The sequence below is a fragment of the Ananas comosus genome, linkage group 2, assembly GCF_001540865.1.
Source record: "Ananas comosus cultivar F153 linkage group 2, ASM154086v1, whole genome shotgun sequence".
Lineage (NCBI taxonomy): Eukaryota > Viridiplantae > Streptophyta > Magnoliopsida > Poales > Bromeliaceae > Ananas > Ananas comosus.
In genome coordinates this window covers 12,701,373-12,720,905 of record NC_033622.1, presented here as the reverse complement: position 1 = coordinate 12,720,905, position 19,533 = coordinate 12,701,373, and the positions used below count along the sequence as shown (strand labels likewise).

Here is a 19,533-nt window from a genome sequence, read left to right as displayed (position 1 = left end):
CCTGCGCGAAGTACTCCCAGAGGCGAAAACACTTCAACACGCCTTGTTACCAAAAATAATACCACGTTAAGCTTGTCAATTAACAAAAAGAACCCCTCTAAGAGTCTTCGCTGAAATTTTCTGTAAATTCAGGACGCAATGATATACATATTGTACATGATATAAATACATAGTACAAAAACACAAGGATCTATGATCGCCCATCTTTGAGCATGCCACCCTTCTCAAGCTCAGCTACCAGATCTTTTAGGGCTGGGACTTTGCTAGCTAAAGTCCTATACAATCTAGAATACCTGGCTCTAGTACCATCAGCCGTCCGTGCTAGAGCAAGCAAGCTAACCGACTCGGGCAATTGTTCGAACGCTTGCTTGATATCCTCAAAGCCCATATCTGCGAGAACCGTAGGTCTTGGCAAAACCCTAATAATCTCGCCTCCTTTAGGCTCCTGGACGCGCGCATCGGCTTTGATGACCAGCTCGCAGTTGGAGTTCGCCCCACATTTTATGATGAATGGGGTTGTGGAGCCTGTGTTGAATTGGAGGACATTCCACTGGGAAACTTCGCTCTCCCCAGTGGATGTTGACTCTGAATAAGAGTTGAGACCTCGAGGTGCTTCATCAAATTGGCCTTCTACTTCTGGTATAGACTGCAGAGATTTATTGTGTCACGTTAAGTAGGTCATTGGCATTACCAGCAGTGGCGAAAGGCAAAATGGAGGAATTGTTTTCACTTTCATGCATGATTTCTGATTAAAAGCATGCTCACTTTCTATTGTAGCATTATGGCTAGAAAGTGATAAAAAGCATTACAGGATGTTCATGATGAGCATTATCAAGACACATATATACAACATGGCTAATCTTGCTATTTTTTACACGACAGATAAAGTGATTCCCATAATGACCGAGAACTCTGCCATAGCATATGGCCATTCCTCCAAAAAGGAAACATATTGGCATCCTCGACTTAACATTCTTATGGCACATTCTTTTGACACTAAAATCTAAAGGAATAAAATAGTTTCCTTTGTTGCTTTTGAAGTTCAAAATAAGAAAGAGCAAATCGCCAAGAAATATGCTAAAAGCAAATTCCAAGCTAATTATTTGTTTACCTCTACAGCTCTACGTGCTCCCATAATCTCTTTCTGAGCGCATGGATGATCAATGTCCAGAAGTGAAGGCATTCGTCCCATAAGTTCATCCAGTGATGCCAGCATCGCTTTCTTCTTGGTTTTGGTCAGAGAGCTCACTGAGGTTTGCCTCATTAGTTCCTAACATTGTGAAATTATCGTTGAACTTGTAACATAACAAAAACATTTTACTGGCATGAATCAAGGCAGTATACTAGATGAAGTCAATGGGATCAGACCTTGACTTGCTTTAAGATGGCATCTAAAGATATGAGAGATGCTAGCCGTGCATCCTCAGCTGCTGTAGAAGGATTTTGTATTGGTGAACCACCTTCTTCTTTTGTTAACAAGGCAGTGTCGTTTCGCATTTGTTGCAGAATCTGATAACATGTAAAAGGACGGTTGATATAGCAACTATTAGCGATACCTAAAAGCACACAATTGTCCAGGATAACTACTAGAATATGCATAGTTCCATTCAACCATGTCCTTCTACAAATAACTGGACAAAAAGGTAATCAGAGTCTTCACAGGATTCATGATAGTAACACCCAACAGCTTGGCCCAAAAAAAAAACAATGAAAATGAAATGAATGATGATGCAAAATAAATGAATTAATGATAGTTCAAAAGCATCGACAGTTACCCTTCTCCTTTTGTGGTCAACAGACTCCAGGGCTGAGCGCAGCTTATTAACATGAGCTAGGTCATCAGCCTCTTCAGTTGCCAATGTACCAGCTATATCCTACAGAAAAACAAGTAACATGGGAATAAGAAGAGTAATTTGAAAATCCATATCACCAGCTGACTTGACATCACAAACAAAATTTGAAATGTAAATATTGCATATTTGACATATGGATACACAGAATACATGCATGTAGAGAGAGCTTGTAAGTGTATTGTGTTAACACGAAACAAGAACTGGATTGTTTTATGTTATACAGATCATAGAAACAAGCCAAAACTGTCATACCAAAATGGTAGCACGATGCATGATTACAAATAGAGAGACATACTACATCTGATTGGAAATATAAACAACACAGAAAACGTGACCTAACAAACCTGGATTTTAGAATATCAATGTAGATTATGATCTGTAGTATTTAAACTGCCGGATATAACAAAAATGTGCAAGGTTAGTGGGTCCTAAATGGACAAAATGGATACCATACAACGAAAACAGTTATTAATCATGAAGCAAAAATACAGCATCTCCTGGACAAAAACAAAGGGCCAAACATACAATAGCAATGTAAACAGAGAGCCATAAGAAATCAAGTGATAGAACAACATAAACTGTTTCACTAAAATAAGGCAAATCTTGTTAGAAATAAATTGTGAGAAAGATAAAGAGAACCTTCAGGTGTTGCAACTGTGACGTGTACACCCGCTTAGAATAATCTGATAAAAGCTGCCCTAAAGCATCAGTTGAAGGAAGCTGTGCAGTACCGAGACCAGCCATCCATCCATCCATAATTGCAGTGGACAGAAGTTCAAGTTGGCCAGTAGTTCCACCTAGAGCATCTCCACCAGTAACAGATAGGAACTCAAAATTTTCTGCAAGCCACAATCGTATTTGACGTTGCAATTCACCAGCTGGTGTATGAACAAAGAGAGCAGCAAGAGCCTTGTTTCCAATAGCAAAAGCTTTCGCTTCCTCTGTTATCTCCCTGAGCTTCCCGCCGGTAATATGCTGTCTCCAAGTCTCCTGTTGAGTTGCAAATAAATATAGGTCCATTTGAACATTAGAAGTAATAAAAGAAAAGTGGTCAAATAAAAGGTGAAAATGTATAAAGATCCCCTCAAGGCCTCAAGACCCTTTTTTTTGGGTATAAGCATCACCTTAACTTTTATACTGTCTGAAATAACTCAAATCATAGCGAGCAAAAGTTGCTTGGTGGCCAATCAGAAAAAGGAAATTTTAGCCTATTTTAATATGAACTATACTCAAGAGGACCTATATGCAATTTTACTGAAATGAAAAAAAGAAAAAAATCTAAAAAATATTTGAGCGATAAAAATTGATGACACAAAAAAATTCTTAAAAATCAAACAAAGAAAAATGTCCCACAAGAATTAAGGAAAAGGGTTAAACAATAAATAATACAAGGACATTAACATCAATACCTGGTCAATCCCACGAAGCTTCAAGACAATATTAGAAAACTTGGATTTCTTTTCTTGTTTAATATTGACCTTAAATCCATGGACATGCTCATCTATCAACGAACTTCTTGTACTGGAATCATGATAAACAGGAGATCGACCAGGACTGCTGCCTCTGCTGGAACTTCTACTACGGCCAGTATTAGCTTTCTCTAGAAAGCGTTCAACTGGAGAAACCTGCAGAAGGTGGCAAAGCAACAGCTTATGTAAATGCAAGAGGATGAGGAATCTGATGAAAACAGAACAAATTTGAATTAAAACTATATACCTTAATAGATTGCAGCTCTGGCGATCTAGCAAGTAGAGATCTTATGTACAAAATTCTGACTCGTGAAACTAGCATTGTATCCATAACCTTCCTTGGTTCCATCCTACGAATAAAGGCAAAAACAGCATCTCTGATTTCGGCAAGTATTTCATGTTCTCGTGCTGCACCAGCTTTGATAACTGCAGCCAAAACCTGCAGCAGGGGCACAGATGCTTCAATGTACAGAGTTTCCAAATTTATACTTTGTAAAAAGACATGGGAAACAGACATGGGAAATGATTTCTGACGAGTTAGTATGAAAGAAACAGATGTAGAACAGATGCAACAGGAAGTTACAACAAAATAGTCTCATATCCCTTCCAGCACAGAAAAGCTTACTTCCCTATTCAACTTAGTCTTGTTCAGTACTGAAAAGTTTTACTAGAACTAGCAGTATCAAAACCACTTTAAACTTTTTCTATAGATAATTATAATATCTTAATTCAAGGAAAAGCAAAAGCTGCATGAAAAGCTGGAATAAGCTTATAAGTTTTACTGTCCCATCAAGCAGAGTCAACCAAAAGTATCAATGATATTACTTTCAAACATTTGAACAGATATATAAAAACCAACAGACAGGTCCCTACAGGAATAAAACATCTAGTATAGAAATTAAGATATTCGCTCCCAACATACTGTCAGAACTAAGTCTGTACAATCACTACACTGCATCCAATGGTCGCAAAAGAATAATACCTCTCTCTGTCTCTCAGAAAAGACTTTACCTGCCTAAGTATCTCATCCTGCAAATATCATCTACTTCAAGCTAGACAATATCAAATTTAAATCTTCCAGAATGAATCATAATTTATTTATTCATATCAACTTGCAGTTTTTTAAAGGAAATAAGTGAAACTTAACAAGCAAGGTATACTTTCAGATAATCATACCAGCATTAAAAGCTTATTTGCACCATCAGCTATTGCGGCAAAGCTTTCAAATTGATCCGGATCAAAGTCCATCAGTGCGGTGGTAAGATACTCTCCTGCAGGAGTAGTCTTTGCAATCTCATTGCTTGATTTTACAAGAGCTCCAGTAGTTACAGTTTTATCCTGGGTCCTCGGCAATTGCAGGACATCTTGCGACCGCCCTCTGCTTGTGTCGCTCCTACCAACAAGTGAAAACAAGAAAGTACATCCTTACCCAATGTGAAGCACAATTTAACTATGTACCTGCACAAATGTTTAAACACTATACCTGCTCAAATCCCGACTCTGAGTGTTGACCGTCCTTTTGGTAGAAGGGCTTGAAACCTACAAAGTAGTTGAACAATTTACTTCAGCATACACTCAAATCCACTTAAAAAACACAAATTGATGAGTTGTTTACATGTCACAAGTATAAGAAAGCACATGCTAAGATATGCAAATAAATGCACAACAGAGGCATGGCTGAGCAAAATGTACAGTAATAAAGCACCAAACTATAAAAGAATCCAGAAATTTAAGAGAACTTTCTATTGTTTGTAGTTGACAAATATCTAAGTTTTCACTCTATAACATGATCATAAACTAGCTGCTAACATGGAAACTCCAATGTAAGATCGCTCACTGCTACTGTAATCTTTGCAAAAATAGCTGTTGACAAGGAATCTTGCTTCTTAATATTATATATTGTGAGGGTAAAGAGGATATACTGTCTTCCAGCCGGAACCTTCCTGTCCTCGTAAAAAGGTCATGAATAAATAATATCAGGCAACGGTAAAAGAGAAAAGACTAAAAAAAGATACAGAGATAAGTAAACAGGATAAACTCCACACTAATGCATCAGCCCTTCATTTTCACCAATAAAACAGTTTTATTTTTTCACACGGTATTTTGGTATAACTGTACAAGTAAACATATTACATTTTAAACATATGTTCTGCAACACCATTAAAGTTATCCAAAAGAGTCAAAGTAGTCATAACAGGTAAGTAGATCTCAAGGTAGTATTACATGGAATGAAAAAAAGACCAAAAGATGACACATATATGCTGAATAGTGCCTAATCCCATATCAGAATTTGAAGCGAGCTCTATGAATCTATGATACACACTGCAGTCATAACAACAAATATTAAAACTTTGTTGAGCACCTTCGAAGTAAAGAAACAATGAAAAAACACCTCCACATTCAACAGAAGTAACATATTTTATGGTTAACATTAGTTCAACATGTTCAAGATGATTTAAGCACTGTGCTTGACTTAATCAGTTTTGAACCAGACTATACATGACACTGCAAATAGTGTGCTGAAAGCTGCATCTGATGTAGCATGGCTTGCTGGCACTTAGCTATAGTTAGCACGCAACAAAATGTGGTCCCTTTCATCCATAGTGGTGGAGCACAATAGGAGTAAACTAGACAGGCATTATTCATTAATATACTGAAGCTCTTAATACCTAGTAAACATTGATATCAACTTTAGGGAGAATAAATTATCGTAAGTTCAGAAAGCAACCTGAGGCGATCCTCCTAATCCTGACTTCTCTGTAAGCCTGTCAAAGAGCTTCTCATTTTCTTCATGTAATTTCTGCACGCATTACAGTGGTACAAATAAACAATGAATTAGCAAGGGGATGATACTGAATGGAACTACAAATCCCACGATAAAGACAATCACATGAACATGTGCATGCATGCATGCAAACTGCCTAGGATAAAATGTCACTAGCTAAAAACCCATATCAAAAATGGGAGGAAAAAAAAACATCACATAACTGAGCATATGGGAAGAAACATCTATAGTAACTAAACATGAATAGAATTAATTAGCTCAAGCAAGCCAAATAGTACCTCAATAAGTGCATCCCTCTTTGAGAGTTCCTCCTCAAGCTTTTTGGTTACCGATGAAGAATCTACACTAGCCTCCATCTTTGGAGTTGACAAAACCCCAGTAGAACCAGACTCGGATCCAAGAGTAGATCTAGAATCACTAGAGTTAAGGGCCTCATTGAGCTGAGATTCAATGGTCTTAAGTTTAGCCTACATAGAAAGAAATTGAGAATTATATATCGTCATGCTCTTAATGCAAAACGATCAGCTTCTGCAGTTAATAGAGACACATGATATTGAAAATCTACAACTTTGAACCTCTCCAGTTCAATATGTAAGTGTAGTCAATACAACTTAACATGTAAGAGGAAAAATTTGTGCTTGAACCTTGCATTTTAAATTTAATTCAACAAAATTATGCATGTTAGAGGAAAAAATTGTGTAAAATAGGCAGAAATTCATGGTGGCTCAATGTCACAATTCTTGACTAAATAAGACTGCTAGCTTAGTTCTGCTTCTTAAACTATTTTACACAAATAAGGAGTACAAAGCTTTTCTTAAAGCATCACATTAAGCAGCAGAAAAAAAAATGGGTGATGGTTCATTCTGAAGGATTTGAAACTTTCCTCTACCACATTTTATGAGCCACTCTTAAGAAGAATTGGTATTGTCGTAATCACATGAATCAACCAACTCGTTGCAAAAAGATGACAGGGAAGTAGGTTTATGTCTCTTGATATGATATGTAAATCATAAGATTAAATAGAAAGAGATGAACCTAAAATATGATGATAGCTTGTTGATACTAAATGGGACACATCTAGGGCTGCCATAATTAAAACTTGTATCATTAGTTTTGGCATCACCAATGAAAATTGTATAGCAAATGCTTTCATAGTATTTCTAGGGCAATAGCTAACCAACCAGGGAGACCCATCTCGGATGTGTTAATAATATAGAGTTTAGAAAGATTAAAAAGGTTAATCGATCAAAAAAGTGATTGTTAAGTTAGTCAAAGTGGCAACAGAAAAAGATAAATCAACTGCCAAAACAAAAGACAACCAAAAACAACAGCATCAACACATAGATACAGAAGAGATCGTTTTGCAGGTTAGTGTACATATCAAAACATGCACACTCATGCAAATCCATGCTCACACGCATATATGTTTGCAGACAGACACCATCAATAACACAAATCAGAGAAGGCAAAATTTAAAATATACTGAAACACCAAGTTTAACCTGCAGTGATTTAATGGTTAAATCACGTTCATGAATCTGCATTTTCTGCTCTTGTTCAAGTTGCAAAAGATGAGCAACTTGATTTTTCAGTTGATTATTCTGCTCCTTCTCGGCCTTTTGTTTATCTGCAAGCATTAGATTCTCCGACTGCAATGAAGATATCATAGAAGAATAGTTAGTCCCGAACTGAAAGCTAGCGAAATTTGCATGTACAAATAGCAGAAAATTTAACATGACAATTAGGAACATTACATTCTCACTATCTCATGTTTTCAAAGCAGATATTTATATATGATATATGTTTGGCAGAGAAGCTAACAGAAAGCAATATCACACAGCATTATGTACAACAAAAGATTACAGTTCGTACAAATGGCATGCGATTCCAAAGTGAAAGAGAGTTAAAGCTGTCATAAGTGATGCAGGAAAGATTTCAATCTGATCATTCCTATTATAGGTGACAAACAAAACTTGCACATACTACCTTTCTCATCCTTCTCCCCCTTTAATTTGTACTTTTATTGGTTCCTTGTGGGCGCATTTTACTAGGGTTTTAGTAAAGGAGAATGTGTGATTTTAATTAAAAAAAATGTTTTCCAGAAGGAACGATCTAATATCTAAAGCCTCTCAAACGTGCATCATCACAAATGTATCAATAAATGGACATACCGCTTTTGTCCAAGCATGAAGAACTTGAAATTCAAAAATCAAGCACACTTAAGTATTCATAAAGACAAAAGAGTAGAGACCTTCAGATCTGCCTGAAGTGTGAAAGAAACTTTCCAAGCCTTCTGAACTTCATTAAACAAGAGAGTACACTGATCATTGGCCCCATCAAGAGCAAGCTTTAGCTGTAAAACTTCATTCCTCAAATCTTGAACCTCCCTTTCCTTCTGTTGCAGTTCTTTTCGTGAATCATTTGCCTGTAAGTCAATATCAAATACAGAACTAAGACCTGTCATTATCAAAGCCTGATCAAAGAAAGGTTAAACACATGAAGATATTTCCTTTGCCAGAAGGGTATAGAAGAAGCCTTACTACATCTCTCCATTTCTTAATGGTGTCTCTATTTCCAAGGCTTAGTTCAGTATTTCTTGCCCTTGCAGAAAAATTAAGGGTGGACAGTGTCCTCGGCAAATTTAAAGCATTTGGACATAAATGAGCAATCAACAATGTCTTCGAGCCACCGCCTGCAGCATCACAAAATGCCTAATTCATCACATGACAGAAAGAAACAAAATACAAAGATGTAAATACAGACTTCTTTTTTTTTACAATAACCCTACGAAAACTTCTAATTTTCCAAATGAACCTTTCCAAATTTTTTTGGCCAACTAACCCTCCATTTGCCAACTCAGCGCCAAGTTTGACAAAAATGAGGAACACAGTGAATCGTTACCACCTTTAGAAACCAGTGAATCATTCACCGTATTCAGATTGTCATCTTTTTTTTGTATAGGATATAAGGATTTTTGTGTTAAAATAGCAGACTGTTTTCCCAAGGTCTTGTTAGAAGATCATTGATAATTATGTCCGATGAAGATGTAAGAATGTGCATAGTTTCCAAGCTATGGAAATTCTAAAGGTTTATAGCAACCTTGTCCTGTTGATGATACAGGAAAAAATGCAACCTAAATAAAAGAAAAGTAGGGCAGGTGATGCACTGGAACTTGAAAAAGAGAAGCATGCTGAGAAAATTTGCCCATTTGTGTAAAACATAAAGACAACCAGGTAAATTCCAGCCACGACTGTTTAGTTAGTCATACACGATGGAAATTAAAAATGCACAGAATGATTAATGCTCTCACAAACAAAGGACAGCAAATTTTCACTTGATGTAAAAAAAAAATTTACTTACCAAGTGAATCGGCGAGAATTTGCGTCATTCTTGAATTTTCGTATGGCACAATTTCTTTCTTGGAAGTCAAAGAGGACAGAACATCACCCAACCTACTCAAAAAATAAAATTTATAGGGTAACAATATGATTGTTGATTGAATATAATGAATATGGAGCACCTGATACAGAAAGAATAACATTTGAAATATAAAGGGAACATCATTAGACAATGATACACCCATAGAAAACCAAGCATTTTGAAATTGCCACAAGAACACTCGAGACAAAGTTTCCTGCCTCTACTTTACTGTTGCCTCTATGTTACAGTTGTGTAAGCAATATTAAGGGAGACACCAAAAAGTTAAGAACACAACATCACAAACAAAATACTTACGCCGAAAGTGATTTTGACACATGCAGAAAGTCTGTTACATGATCCCTGCTAGCATCTTCTACAAGCAGGCACTCACTTCCAGGTAAATCTACAAGAGAGAGTTTGCTGTATATACGATCGCCGGTGATACAGTTGGTAAAGTGTATATGGATAGTGACAATCCTGGAAATAGGAAAAGCAAAGCCAGCATCAATAAAATGCAATGACAAATAATATTCCACCTAATTTAGCAAGAAGAAAAATACAGAGCTCGAAAAGTGCATTCCTCTAGAACCACAGGTCCAATGTAGAGCACTTAATGTCAAGAGTAGAATGCAGGTCTCCAGGCACTATGATAATTTCCAACTGATAGTATTGATGATTAAAATCAAACAATAATATCAAGCAATTGAGCCTACTCGGTCTATATACTTGTTACTCATTGACATACAAGTGAGAGACAATGGCCTTCGAAGAGTCTGTCCCTCGTTTTTTAAGTGCTGCGCTTAATACTTTAGAAAAATCCAGTGGATTTTGAACTCTTTCATGCACAAGTTCCACAAAGGAATCTTCTGGACCCATACGAACTCTTGGCATAGCACTTCTAGATTCTAACAGCAAGTCTTGAACCTATTGTTGGGACAATGTAAGAAAATAAATTAATCAGATATACATTATTGAAAGATAGTAGATGTGCACAGAATTTCTTTCGCCATATGAATTAAAAGTTGAGATGTTAGAGCATGAATGACATGAAACTGGCCGTGAAATGTGAATAAAATAGACAGTAGAGAGATGTCTCAGAAAACAGAGGGAGCAATCAAGAGGAAAAACCTGATCATTGTATAGCTCAAAGGCAGTAACGTAGAAACTATACTGAGATGTCGAAGTAGTATCTAAATTGGACAAATCAAAGAGCTCCTCAAAGCTCCGCAGGTACAAGCCACGTTCATGGATAGATCCTTCCTGAAACAGCAAAGTACGGCGAAACTTAATGACAACATGTCATGAACATTAAGTTCTAATGCAAAGTAAATAACACCATGCATCAGCCAATAGATCCCCTCTTTTTTGCATCATATGCTATAAGAGGACTACAACCTTGAGAACAGAATAAAATCTTTTTCATTAAAAACTGAGACAGAAAATATGAGCAATTTTCTCCATCCAGGATTAAAAGTCAATCTTACTACAGGCACCAGCGTACGCAAACTATTAAAACAGACTAATGATGCATAGAAACTTCAAATCATTATTGATTCGTAGATCAAAATATAGCAATAGTCTTTTCATGGTATTGCGGTATATTATAAACACTCTTCCAATGTGTAAATAATACAAAACATGGACGTATGGTAAAGTTAACATGCCCCGATGTTGGCAGGAAATACTGACTATTCATGCTAAAAACCAACTTGCACTTCATTTGTACCTAAAAGGCACATTGATATATGAAGAATCAATGTATTTTCCTCAACATTCTTCGCATGTACTAAAGGAATTACAGAAAATAAACATTGGACAGCCATGAAGTTCGTTTTTTCTGAACTTTATAGAGAAAATTAGTTTCACACCATCAAAAGCAACATCATCCTGAAGGGAACTGAGTAAGTATAGTTGTTCATTTCCACAACGATGTAGGAAAAGACTGTTTCAATTGCCAGAGGAACATTTCTCATGCAGAAAAAAAAACAAAAAGCAAAAAAGCAAAAAAATCAACTCAAACAAACAAATGATATAAATTAGCATTACTTGCATGTCTGGGAAAATATTAGTGCAGAGTCAGCACAGGATTTCAGTCATGACCCATATTCCTTAAGCATCCAATATTCAAAGAGCATCGCGCTACGATTGTCATTATGACAACTCACTTTTATGTGAAAACACCATTATCCCCATAGTGTAAGACAAATCGAGTCTTCAATATAACAGGGAAAGTCTACAGAGGATACACTAAATACAACTACAATTTACAACTACCAGTCATTGGCATATACTTCAAACACATGACAAACACAATAGAAATAACTGAAGGTGAGACAACAACGGACTATTTATGGGAAATCAGGCAATTAAAATAGTCCATTTTGAAGGGCAATTGAAGAGACTAGAGCTATAAATAATGAAACAGTACACATGTTATTGTCAGAGGAATATCTCGGGGAGGGGGGAAAGAGGAAAACCATTGTATGTGTCTTTCCAGAATGGGTTTGACCATATGCAAACAGACAAACGTTATATCCATCCAAGGCCGACTGTATAAATGGTTGCACATCGCGAAAAAGTTCCCCTGACAGTTAAGTGAATCAGCAAATTAGAAAAGAAGCAGCAAAAACAGATAGAACAGCCATTTTGCCTATAGAGGAAAAAAATCATTTACTATTTCGAGATTCGAAGCATAAAATAATCATAAAGGAGAGACAATAGGAATTCGGTTCTCACCCTGCCCCACATGAGGTCCATATACCCTATCAAACTCGTAATCCTTCTTAGGATTGGCCAAAGAGTCATCACCAGTATTTACACGAATAGTAAAGTCGTCAGGAAATTCTACTACGGATGAGCCCTCTTCTTCAAATAGCGGCCGTGTACGACAATATACTTTTACATTGCCTGAAATTAATATTTCAGGTCATAAACACCAAACCCAAGAGATACCAAAGAAAAAAGAGACCCTTGCAAGTTTTAGTGAATAAAAGATCTCATATTCATGCCTTTCGAAGTCAATAATTCATTGAAGAGCCTTTTTTTCTCATTGATCAATGGAGTAATTCTGGCCTCCGATTCAAGTGCAGCTTGGTCTGCAGACAAGAGGGAGCATAAGCTTAAACGAAATTTTGGAGTAGCACGCATGTTGAAAATTAATGAGCTTCGTATCATATAGTAAGTATACAGGAAAAAGATACAATAACGAAGTCTAAGCTAAGTTTTTAAAAGAAAAAAAAAATACTTCTGCATTTTCTCCCTATTTCAGTGGCAACCCTACATTTCTAACTGAAGCCACATCACCCTTAATGTTGCTCTCTTATCAAAAATTTCAGATGACAGCTGAATTTGATTGGATGATGATGTGCCGGGTCCTTGTTTCTCTAAGAAATATAATTCTCTACAAGTAGTTAGAAATAAATTATGAATCAAGTCCAAGTTCTATTATCAAACAAAAAAGGAAGTAGATGAAGAAAAATAAAAACATGTTATCTGAAGTACCCCGAGGGGGCATTGAACGTTAGAATGAACAAAATCCTTAAAAATAGGCAGTATTAATCAAAGATCAGGATTGTAGATGACAATCTAAACCCTAGAAGCAAGAATTTCTACAGGTTGATAAAAACTGAATCATTGAGACAGTCAAAAAAAAAAAAAAAAAAAGAAAACTTAGAAAAAAAGGAGAAAATTTAAAAACTAGAAGATTAATAAACAAATTTAATAAATATTAAGTTGTTTACAAACTAGAAGATTAATAGAAAATTTTAATCAACACAAATGTTTCCGCTTATCTAGGATGAGCTTAGGAAAAATGAACAATAGAGAGAACCTAATAAATTTTAACGTTTTAAGTTGAAGCAACAAGGACATGCTTACCTAGTTTGTGTGCTCTATCTGCAAGAAAACCCAAATAGCGAGTAACTCGATCAAGTTTTGCACTAGAATACTCTCGAAGGTCAGTGGCTTCCTGCCTCAACTCCAAGTAATCATTCCTTGCATGCTATAACTCCAGTATGAATAGATCACGACATGGGATAGGAAAAAACAATGTCAATATAAAGTAAACGGAATATAGAAATCAAATGAAATTATGCATGCAAATAAATTTACACGAAAATCAGCTAGTTACCACAGTACAAGACTCAGTCCATTTAATTTCATCTTTTGAATTTTATTTTATTTAATCTTAAACGGTGTAATCTTCTAATTTCAAGGGAAGCATGCTACAATAAAGAATATACACTTTTTTACATGTTCACAAGAAGTACCCATTAATTTAGCATAGATCATTTCTCATAAGGACATTAGATGTGACAGCATAGTTTGTGAAATTAGAAATATAGTTATGCTAAAATCCTGCACTCACTCAATATGTTAGATTGTCCGATCGGTTTTTTATACCGTTTGGATCTGATACCAATCTTTTACCCAATTCCCTATTATTTTAAACTTGTCAAGATTTGCATCCCTTCATTGTTCTTGTAGAATGAGGAAAGATTTCAATTTCATGTTAGTGACATCCAACCACCTCTACAACTCCCATCCAAACTGTCTGCACAGTTAGAGCTCCACGTATGATAACTAACAGAAATTTAGAAAGATTGCTGTTTCAACTGAAAAAACATAATTCAGAATGATCATTCGCATTTTTACTACTCTAAATTGGCTTACTGCACGCCAATATATGTCCCAGAGCTGTTCTTGATTCAACAATTCGATTACTCTACTCCAATGCACGCCTCACAACAATGCTATCCGCATAATCAACTATATTTGCATTAAGTTGTTCTCGAATCAGACATGCCGTCTAGCGTTAACACGATCAACACACGGAACAGCTCAACAAAACCCGAAAACTTTTTCCGGGTTTTCTCAACCAATTCTTGAACGCAATTCCCCCCGAATGATCTCCACATTCCCGAAAACACATCAAGAAACTAATCTTTAAAGCGAGGGGAGCGAGCGAGCAAACGAACCTTCACTTGCTCCTTCAACCTCTGGAGCTTCGCCGCGACGGAGGGCCGCGGCGGGGCCTCGGCGCGCGGGAGCAGCGTCGACGGCGAGACGGAGAGGCGCCGCACCACCGTGTGCGCCACCGATGATTCCTGCGGCTCGTACGACCTCCTCGGCTCGAATCCCGGCACCTCCCACGTCCACCGGTTCTTCGGCTCCGCCATTGCCGCGCCCCGCCACCCCCCTTCCTCTCCCCGTTCTCGATCCAAACCCTAGATCGCGCCGCAGAGGAAAGGGGAAGAAAGAGAGAAAGAGAGAGAGGGATGTGGCTTCGTCTAGGGTTTGGGGATAGAGGGGGAGAGAGAGGATTTGAGGAGGAGAGAGGGAGATAGAGAGATAGGGAGAGGGGGGAGAGATGGGGGCCAGAGGTTTATTATTACCGCTCCCCGAGATTTCCCCCTTCGTGGTTTCGCGTCGTCCTCTTCTAGGACCTCCACTATATATAACGGTTTTATATAACGGCTATTTGGCTGAATTGTGGGCCCCACCTACAAGGGCCCACGTGTCGGTGTTACAACGGATATATGTATAACGGTCCACTGAAGAGCACCTCGTTCTCCTATACGTATGTATACTCTGGTGTACTTTTTCTTTTTTTTTTTATTTTGCACTTTTTGTTTTTTCTTGGTTTGAATTTGGTATCGAGAGAGATCACTATGAACACGGCAACGCTACGCGGACCCCAAAAGCTGTTAGATTCGATTGTGTTCGCGTCTATTTGCATTTGTACACCCGGATTTGGATTTGGGTGGCAAAAGGTGGGTACGCTCAGGGAAACATTTTGGGACCTATCTAGGAGCCCCTGGATAATAATTGTTCCGAGTAGTAAAAAAATAATATTTAGAGGGATTGTCTTGCTCACACGTGGACCAATCAAATGTCATTGTGAAGAGAGGTGGAGGGAAAAGCCAAGGTCCCAGCGAAACCTTTTTCTGCACCCTGTGTTCCCATACATGTTTTTTTATGTCCAAAATATTAGATGATTAATTTTTAAAAAATTAAAATACAATCAATAAATATAATCCATAGTTCTATACTATCTAAAACTCTATTTGTAAAATATAATATATTTAATAAAATTTATTATCTAATCATCAAATAGTTTTACAACATGAGGATAGAAAAATATATATATTGTTTAATCTGTAACTATTCGTACTTTAAAAAATGACCGGTGGTCATGCTCTCGCTCACTATTTTTTGTATGTTAATTAAATAAAAACACTTGCCAGCTTATTTGCTTTCTTTTTTTTTAATCTCAATAAAATAAAATATATTTTATATTTTCCTTTTTAATTTCCCACTCTAGACTCTTATTTTGAATTTCTAAACGATTACAAGTACTACTACTATCTCGAAAAAGTGGACGGCACAATTTTCTATTTGTGAGCATAAACAAGAATTGAATCTCCAACTGCAAGAAGGAAATAGCAATCACTAAACCAAATAATTAAGTGATTATTTGGATCATATATATCGTAATTATATCTGTTGAGCCAATAAGGCACGAATATATGGTACACCGGTACTCCATTCAATTTCGCAGTGCACCGGGAGCATCAGAAGGATCTAAAACCGCATGATTTAAAAAAAGTTACAGTAATCACAAGCAGTTGCAAGCGGTTCCAATAGGCTAGAAGTGGTCCAGAAAATTAGGAAGTAATGGCCGATCATGTAAAGACAATAACTGATCAATAGGGCAATCTATAAATAGAAAAATAACGCCCTAAAAAGAGGTCTTTTTCTCTGTGAACAAAAGATCGCCCTTATTTCCTCCCATTTTCTAGGAGAAGCCTAGTTGTAATTTTTACTTTCCCGCATTTACTGTTCTTCCTAAGATTAGTTCATTAAGTAGATCAACCAAGTCTGCATGCCATCCGGCACACTCAGATCCTATATTTTTCACCGGTTAATATAAATCAAGCCGACTAATTCCTATATTCTCTAGTCATTCGGCTCTTTAGCCGACCTTAGTTCTTATTTGGTCCGTATATTCGGCACATCCAACCAAACCGAATTTACTGTAGAGTTTTCGAACCCGGCTGATCCGATCTCTCGTCAGCCGAATCGCTTGATCAATCGAATGGCGCAAACTTCGAGGGTCACTATCCGAAACCGTTTTTCATCCCTACACGCTCTCCGAGAAAGATTTTTGATCGGATTAAGGGTTAGAAAATTTGGCTCGCAATAATTTATGGCACGCCCAGTCTCGAATGGACAAGACAAAAATAAGAAAAGAAGAAAATTTGTCACACACACACACCTCAATGAACAACTATCCTCATAGAAGAATGTTAGAAACAAAATCAAACTATTCGATTACTTCACTAATTATTTTATGCTTAAAAATTTTGTGCCCATTGTTTCAGAAATTAATGTTCCAGAAATTAAAGTGGTTCACTGAACAAGAGTGGATGAGCTGCGTCCAACAATACCATGCAACGTTTTCATTAGGCAAAAAGGTTTCGTGCACTAGTGTAGATGAGACAAGGGATACGGTATCCATATCTTTGACGGATATCCGTGGACTAGTGCAGATTGTAAGATTCTAGAACATGGTTTGTTTTCAAGGTACAATCGCTTATATATTTCTAAAAAATTTATAACTTTTTAATTTATTTTTTAAAAATTAATATTAGATATATATTTTTAATATTTTAATTTATTTTAAATATATTTTTAGAGTTAAATTTTGTTAATGAACTGTTAGCAATAGTTGTTATTTCTGTAAAATTACTATTTTGCCATTTTAAATATACCCTTCTATTATTACCGTTTTTTCTTATTTACCCTTAAGTTAGAGACATAAGAAATATTTTAATTTTTTATCTTTTTAAATATACCTTCTACCATTACTAACATTTCTTATTTATCTTTAAGTTAAGAGCAAATTAGGTAATTTATTTCTTTAACTCTGATAAATATTTAACTTACGTTTAACCTAAGTTAACTTAATATGTGGTAACTATAGAGTTATTTTTGAATAACAGAATAACACATGAGGAGTATATTGAAAAGACAAAAAAAAGAGAAAATAAGATATTTTCGAACTTTTGAGGGATATACAGGCAATTATCCCTTATTTTTATTTCTCCCTTTTTTTCGTTTTGAATATTGTAGCTTTCTTCTGTGAAAACATATCATGCCTTTTTAGTATTTTATTAACTCTAATTATATTTCTGCTTCCACCATAGTGTATGCAGCAAAATTAAAGCTTCTACTATAGAAAAAAAATATAGGAATAGAATTTCTAAATCTCAGCATCAAAAGCATTAATTAAATTAATCCACTTTGAAACCGTAAAAAAAAAGATGTTCAACATATGTGCTGTATTTTTCCTAATAATACTATTCAAAACTTTGTTAAACATACACATCTTATATCAATGCCAACAAGTCCTTGCCGGTACTAAATTTCTGTGAGTAAAAATACGAATCACATATGCAAATTTAATCAAATCTATGTGATTGAACACATCATCATGTCAAATGTGATTTTTTTTTTTTTTCGCTGCTCATTCTTCTATTAGATACCGGTTATCAATTTAAGAGAACTTAAATGCTAATTTTTTAAGTTAGCAACCACAGGTGAACCGACCGTCCTAGAGCAAGTGGCAAAGGGTTTGGTGATTGGTACCCGAGACCTAAGTTTGAATTCTAGTTGATTCACATTTTCAGCTAAATTTATTTCTAAATAAAATAAACGAAACAGATAGCGTGTTACATATCTCTCNAAAAAAAAAAAAAAAAAAACAAGCAACCACAGGTGAATTTGCCTAGAAATCGCCATATAGAAATATCGCAAAATGCAACCTGCCGTGCCTGAACAGCATTGCTTCTGGATCACTCTCGGGATTTAGATAGACTAGACATGCATTCACCGTATGTGTCTCACCTTTCATTCTTTGTTCTGTATATTTGGTACCCAAAAACTCCAAATCAACTTATTTTCCTGTACTCTCTAGGCGAATTGTATTAGGAATATACAGTGAACTACTATTAGAAATTGTCTTTTCCGTAGAAACAGAGCTAAAATTGTGAACATGTTCAAGCCATGACTCGGCTAAACAACTATAATTATAAATTATTGATGTCGTGGAACAAGATACGTACTGCAAGTGTTAATCAGAAATTCAACGAGCTGGGCGTCTGTTTGGCCTAACTTAAAAAATATCTAATATTCTTTGTATAACTAGCACTTCTCAAATGTAGAAAATTAGAGGATTTTTGGGATTGGTCTTGGAATGAACTACTACTAATTTGCTATCATGCTACATAATCATACATGAGAGATTTGACCATCAACAGATAAATTTGAAGAGAGGTAATTCTAAAATCCTAATCAATGTTTTTCGCATTGTGATCTTCTCTAAATAACAGCATAGGCGCATTAAAACAAAAAAAAGAGAAAATGAAAGAGTTATCATGCTATAGGGTTTACAACTGATACGATGTCGTCCACTCCAGGAGTGGTAGGCACAGCAAGTGGCCTGGTGGACCGGGTCCACGGCATCAGTTATGGACCGAAGAGGCATTTACCCTCTATTATGTATGCATCTCTTTTCAATCTCCAAAATACTTTTTATCGTATACCGATACTTAAAATAGGAAAAGCTTGAATTATCGTTTGTGGTTTTGATTCAAAGGGTAGGAATATATAGAGTATGTATAGAGATAATGCATTTGCGTGCACGGCAGTGTGTGTGGTGGACTCGGTTGAGGCAACAATTTCTTTATTTAGTTGACCTCATAATAGGTGCTAAGAGTGGGAGGAGCAATTGCAAGGGTGCTTATTGCCTTTTTAGATATTGCCACCACTGTTCTTGTTCTTGTTATCGGAACAGGTATGAACTTGACAAGCACTACTGTGCCTTGACTATTCCGGATCAAATGCGAACCTTCAGTAGAGTTCCACGCAAATTAAGAAAAAAACATAAATTTATTTATTATCTGTATCTGTCTATTCATATATTATCGTATTTTTAGTCTCTCAGT

General features: G+C 36.2%; 1 protein-coding gene across 1 annotated transcript; it reads right to left on the bottom strand.

Annotated features, from left to right (window-relative positions):
• Positions 80–14,838, bottom strand: LOC109723730 (kinesin-like protein KIN-14L). Its single transcript, XM_020252202.1, has 23 exons — positions 14,503–14,838; positions 13,403–13,526; positions 12,535–12,621; positions 12,263–12,433; positions 12,004–12,110; positions 10,655–10,786; positions 10,272–10,450; positions 9,842–10,003; positions 9,467–9,558; positions 8,647–8,798; positions 8,358–8,531; positions 7,609–7,755; positions 6,386–6,574; positions 6,051–6,122; positions 4,806–4,861; positions 4,499–4,715; positions 3,570–3,761; positions 3,263–3,478; positions 2,493–2,843; positions 1,776–1,874; positions 1,369–1,509; positions 1,112–1,270; positions 80–646 (listed from the first exon to the last, which is right to left on the bottom strand). The coding sequence occupies exons 1-23, from the start codon at positions 14,701–14,703 to the stop codon at positions 191–193; spliced, it is 3,876 nt and encodes a 1,291-aa protein (XP_020107791.1). The 5' UTR covers positions 14,704–14,838; the 3' UTR covers positions 80–190.

Coding starts and splice junctions, on each gene's coding strand:
- LOC109723730 (XM_020252202.1), bottom strand. CDS start 14,703: ATGGCGGAGCCGAAGAACCGGTGGACGTGGGAGGTGCCGGGATTCGAG. Junction 13,527..14,502: donor GGTTGAAGGAGCAAGTGAAG/GTTCGTTTGCTC, acceptor CTGGAGTTATAG/CATGCAAGGAATGATTACTT. Junction 9,559..9,841: donor GTGTCAAAATCACTTTCGGC/GTAAGTATTTTG, acceptor TTTTTTGAGTAG/GTTGGGTGATGTTCTGTCCT.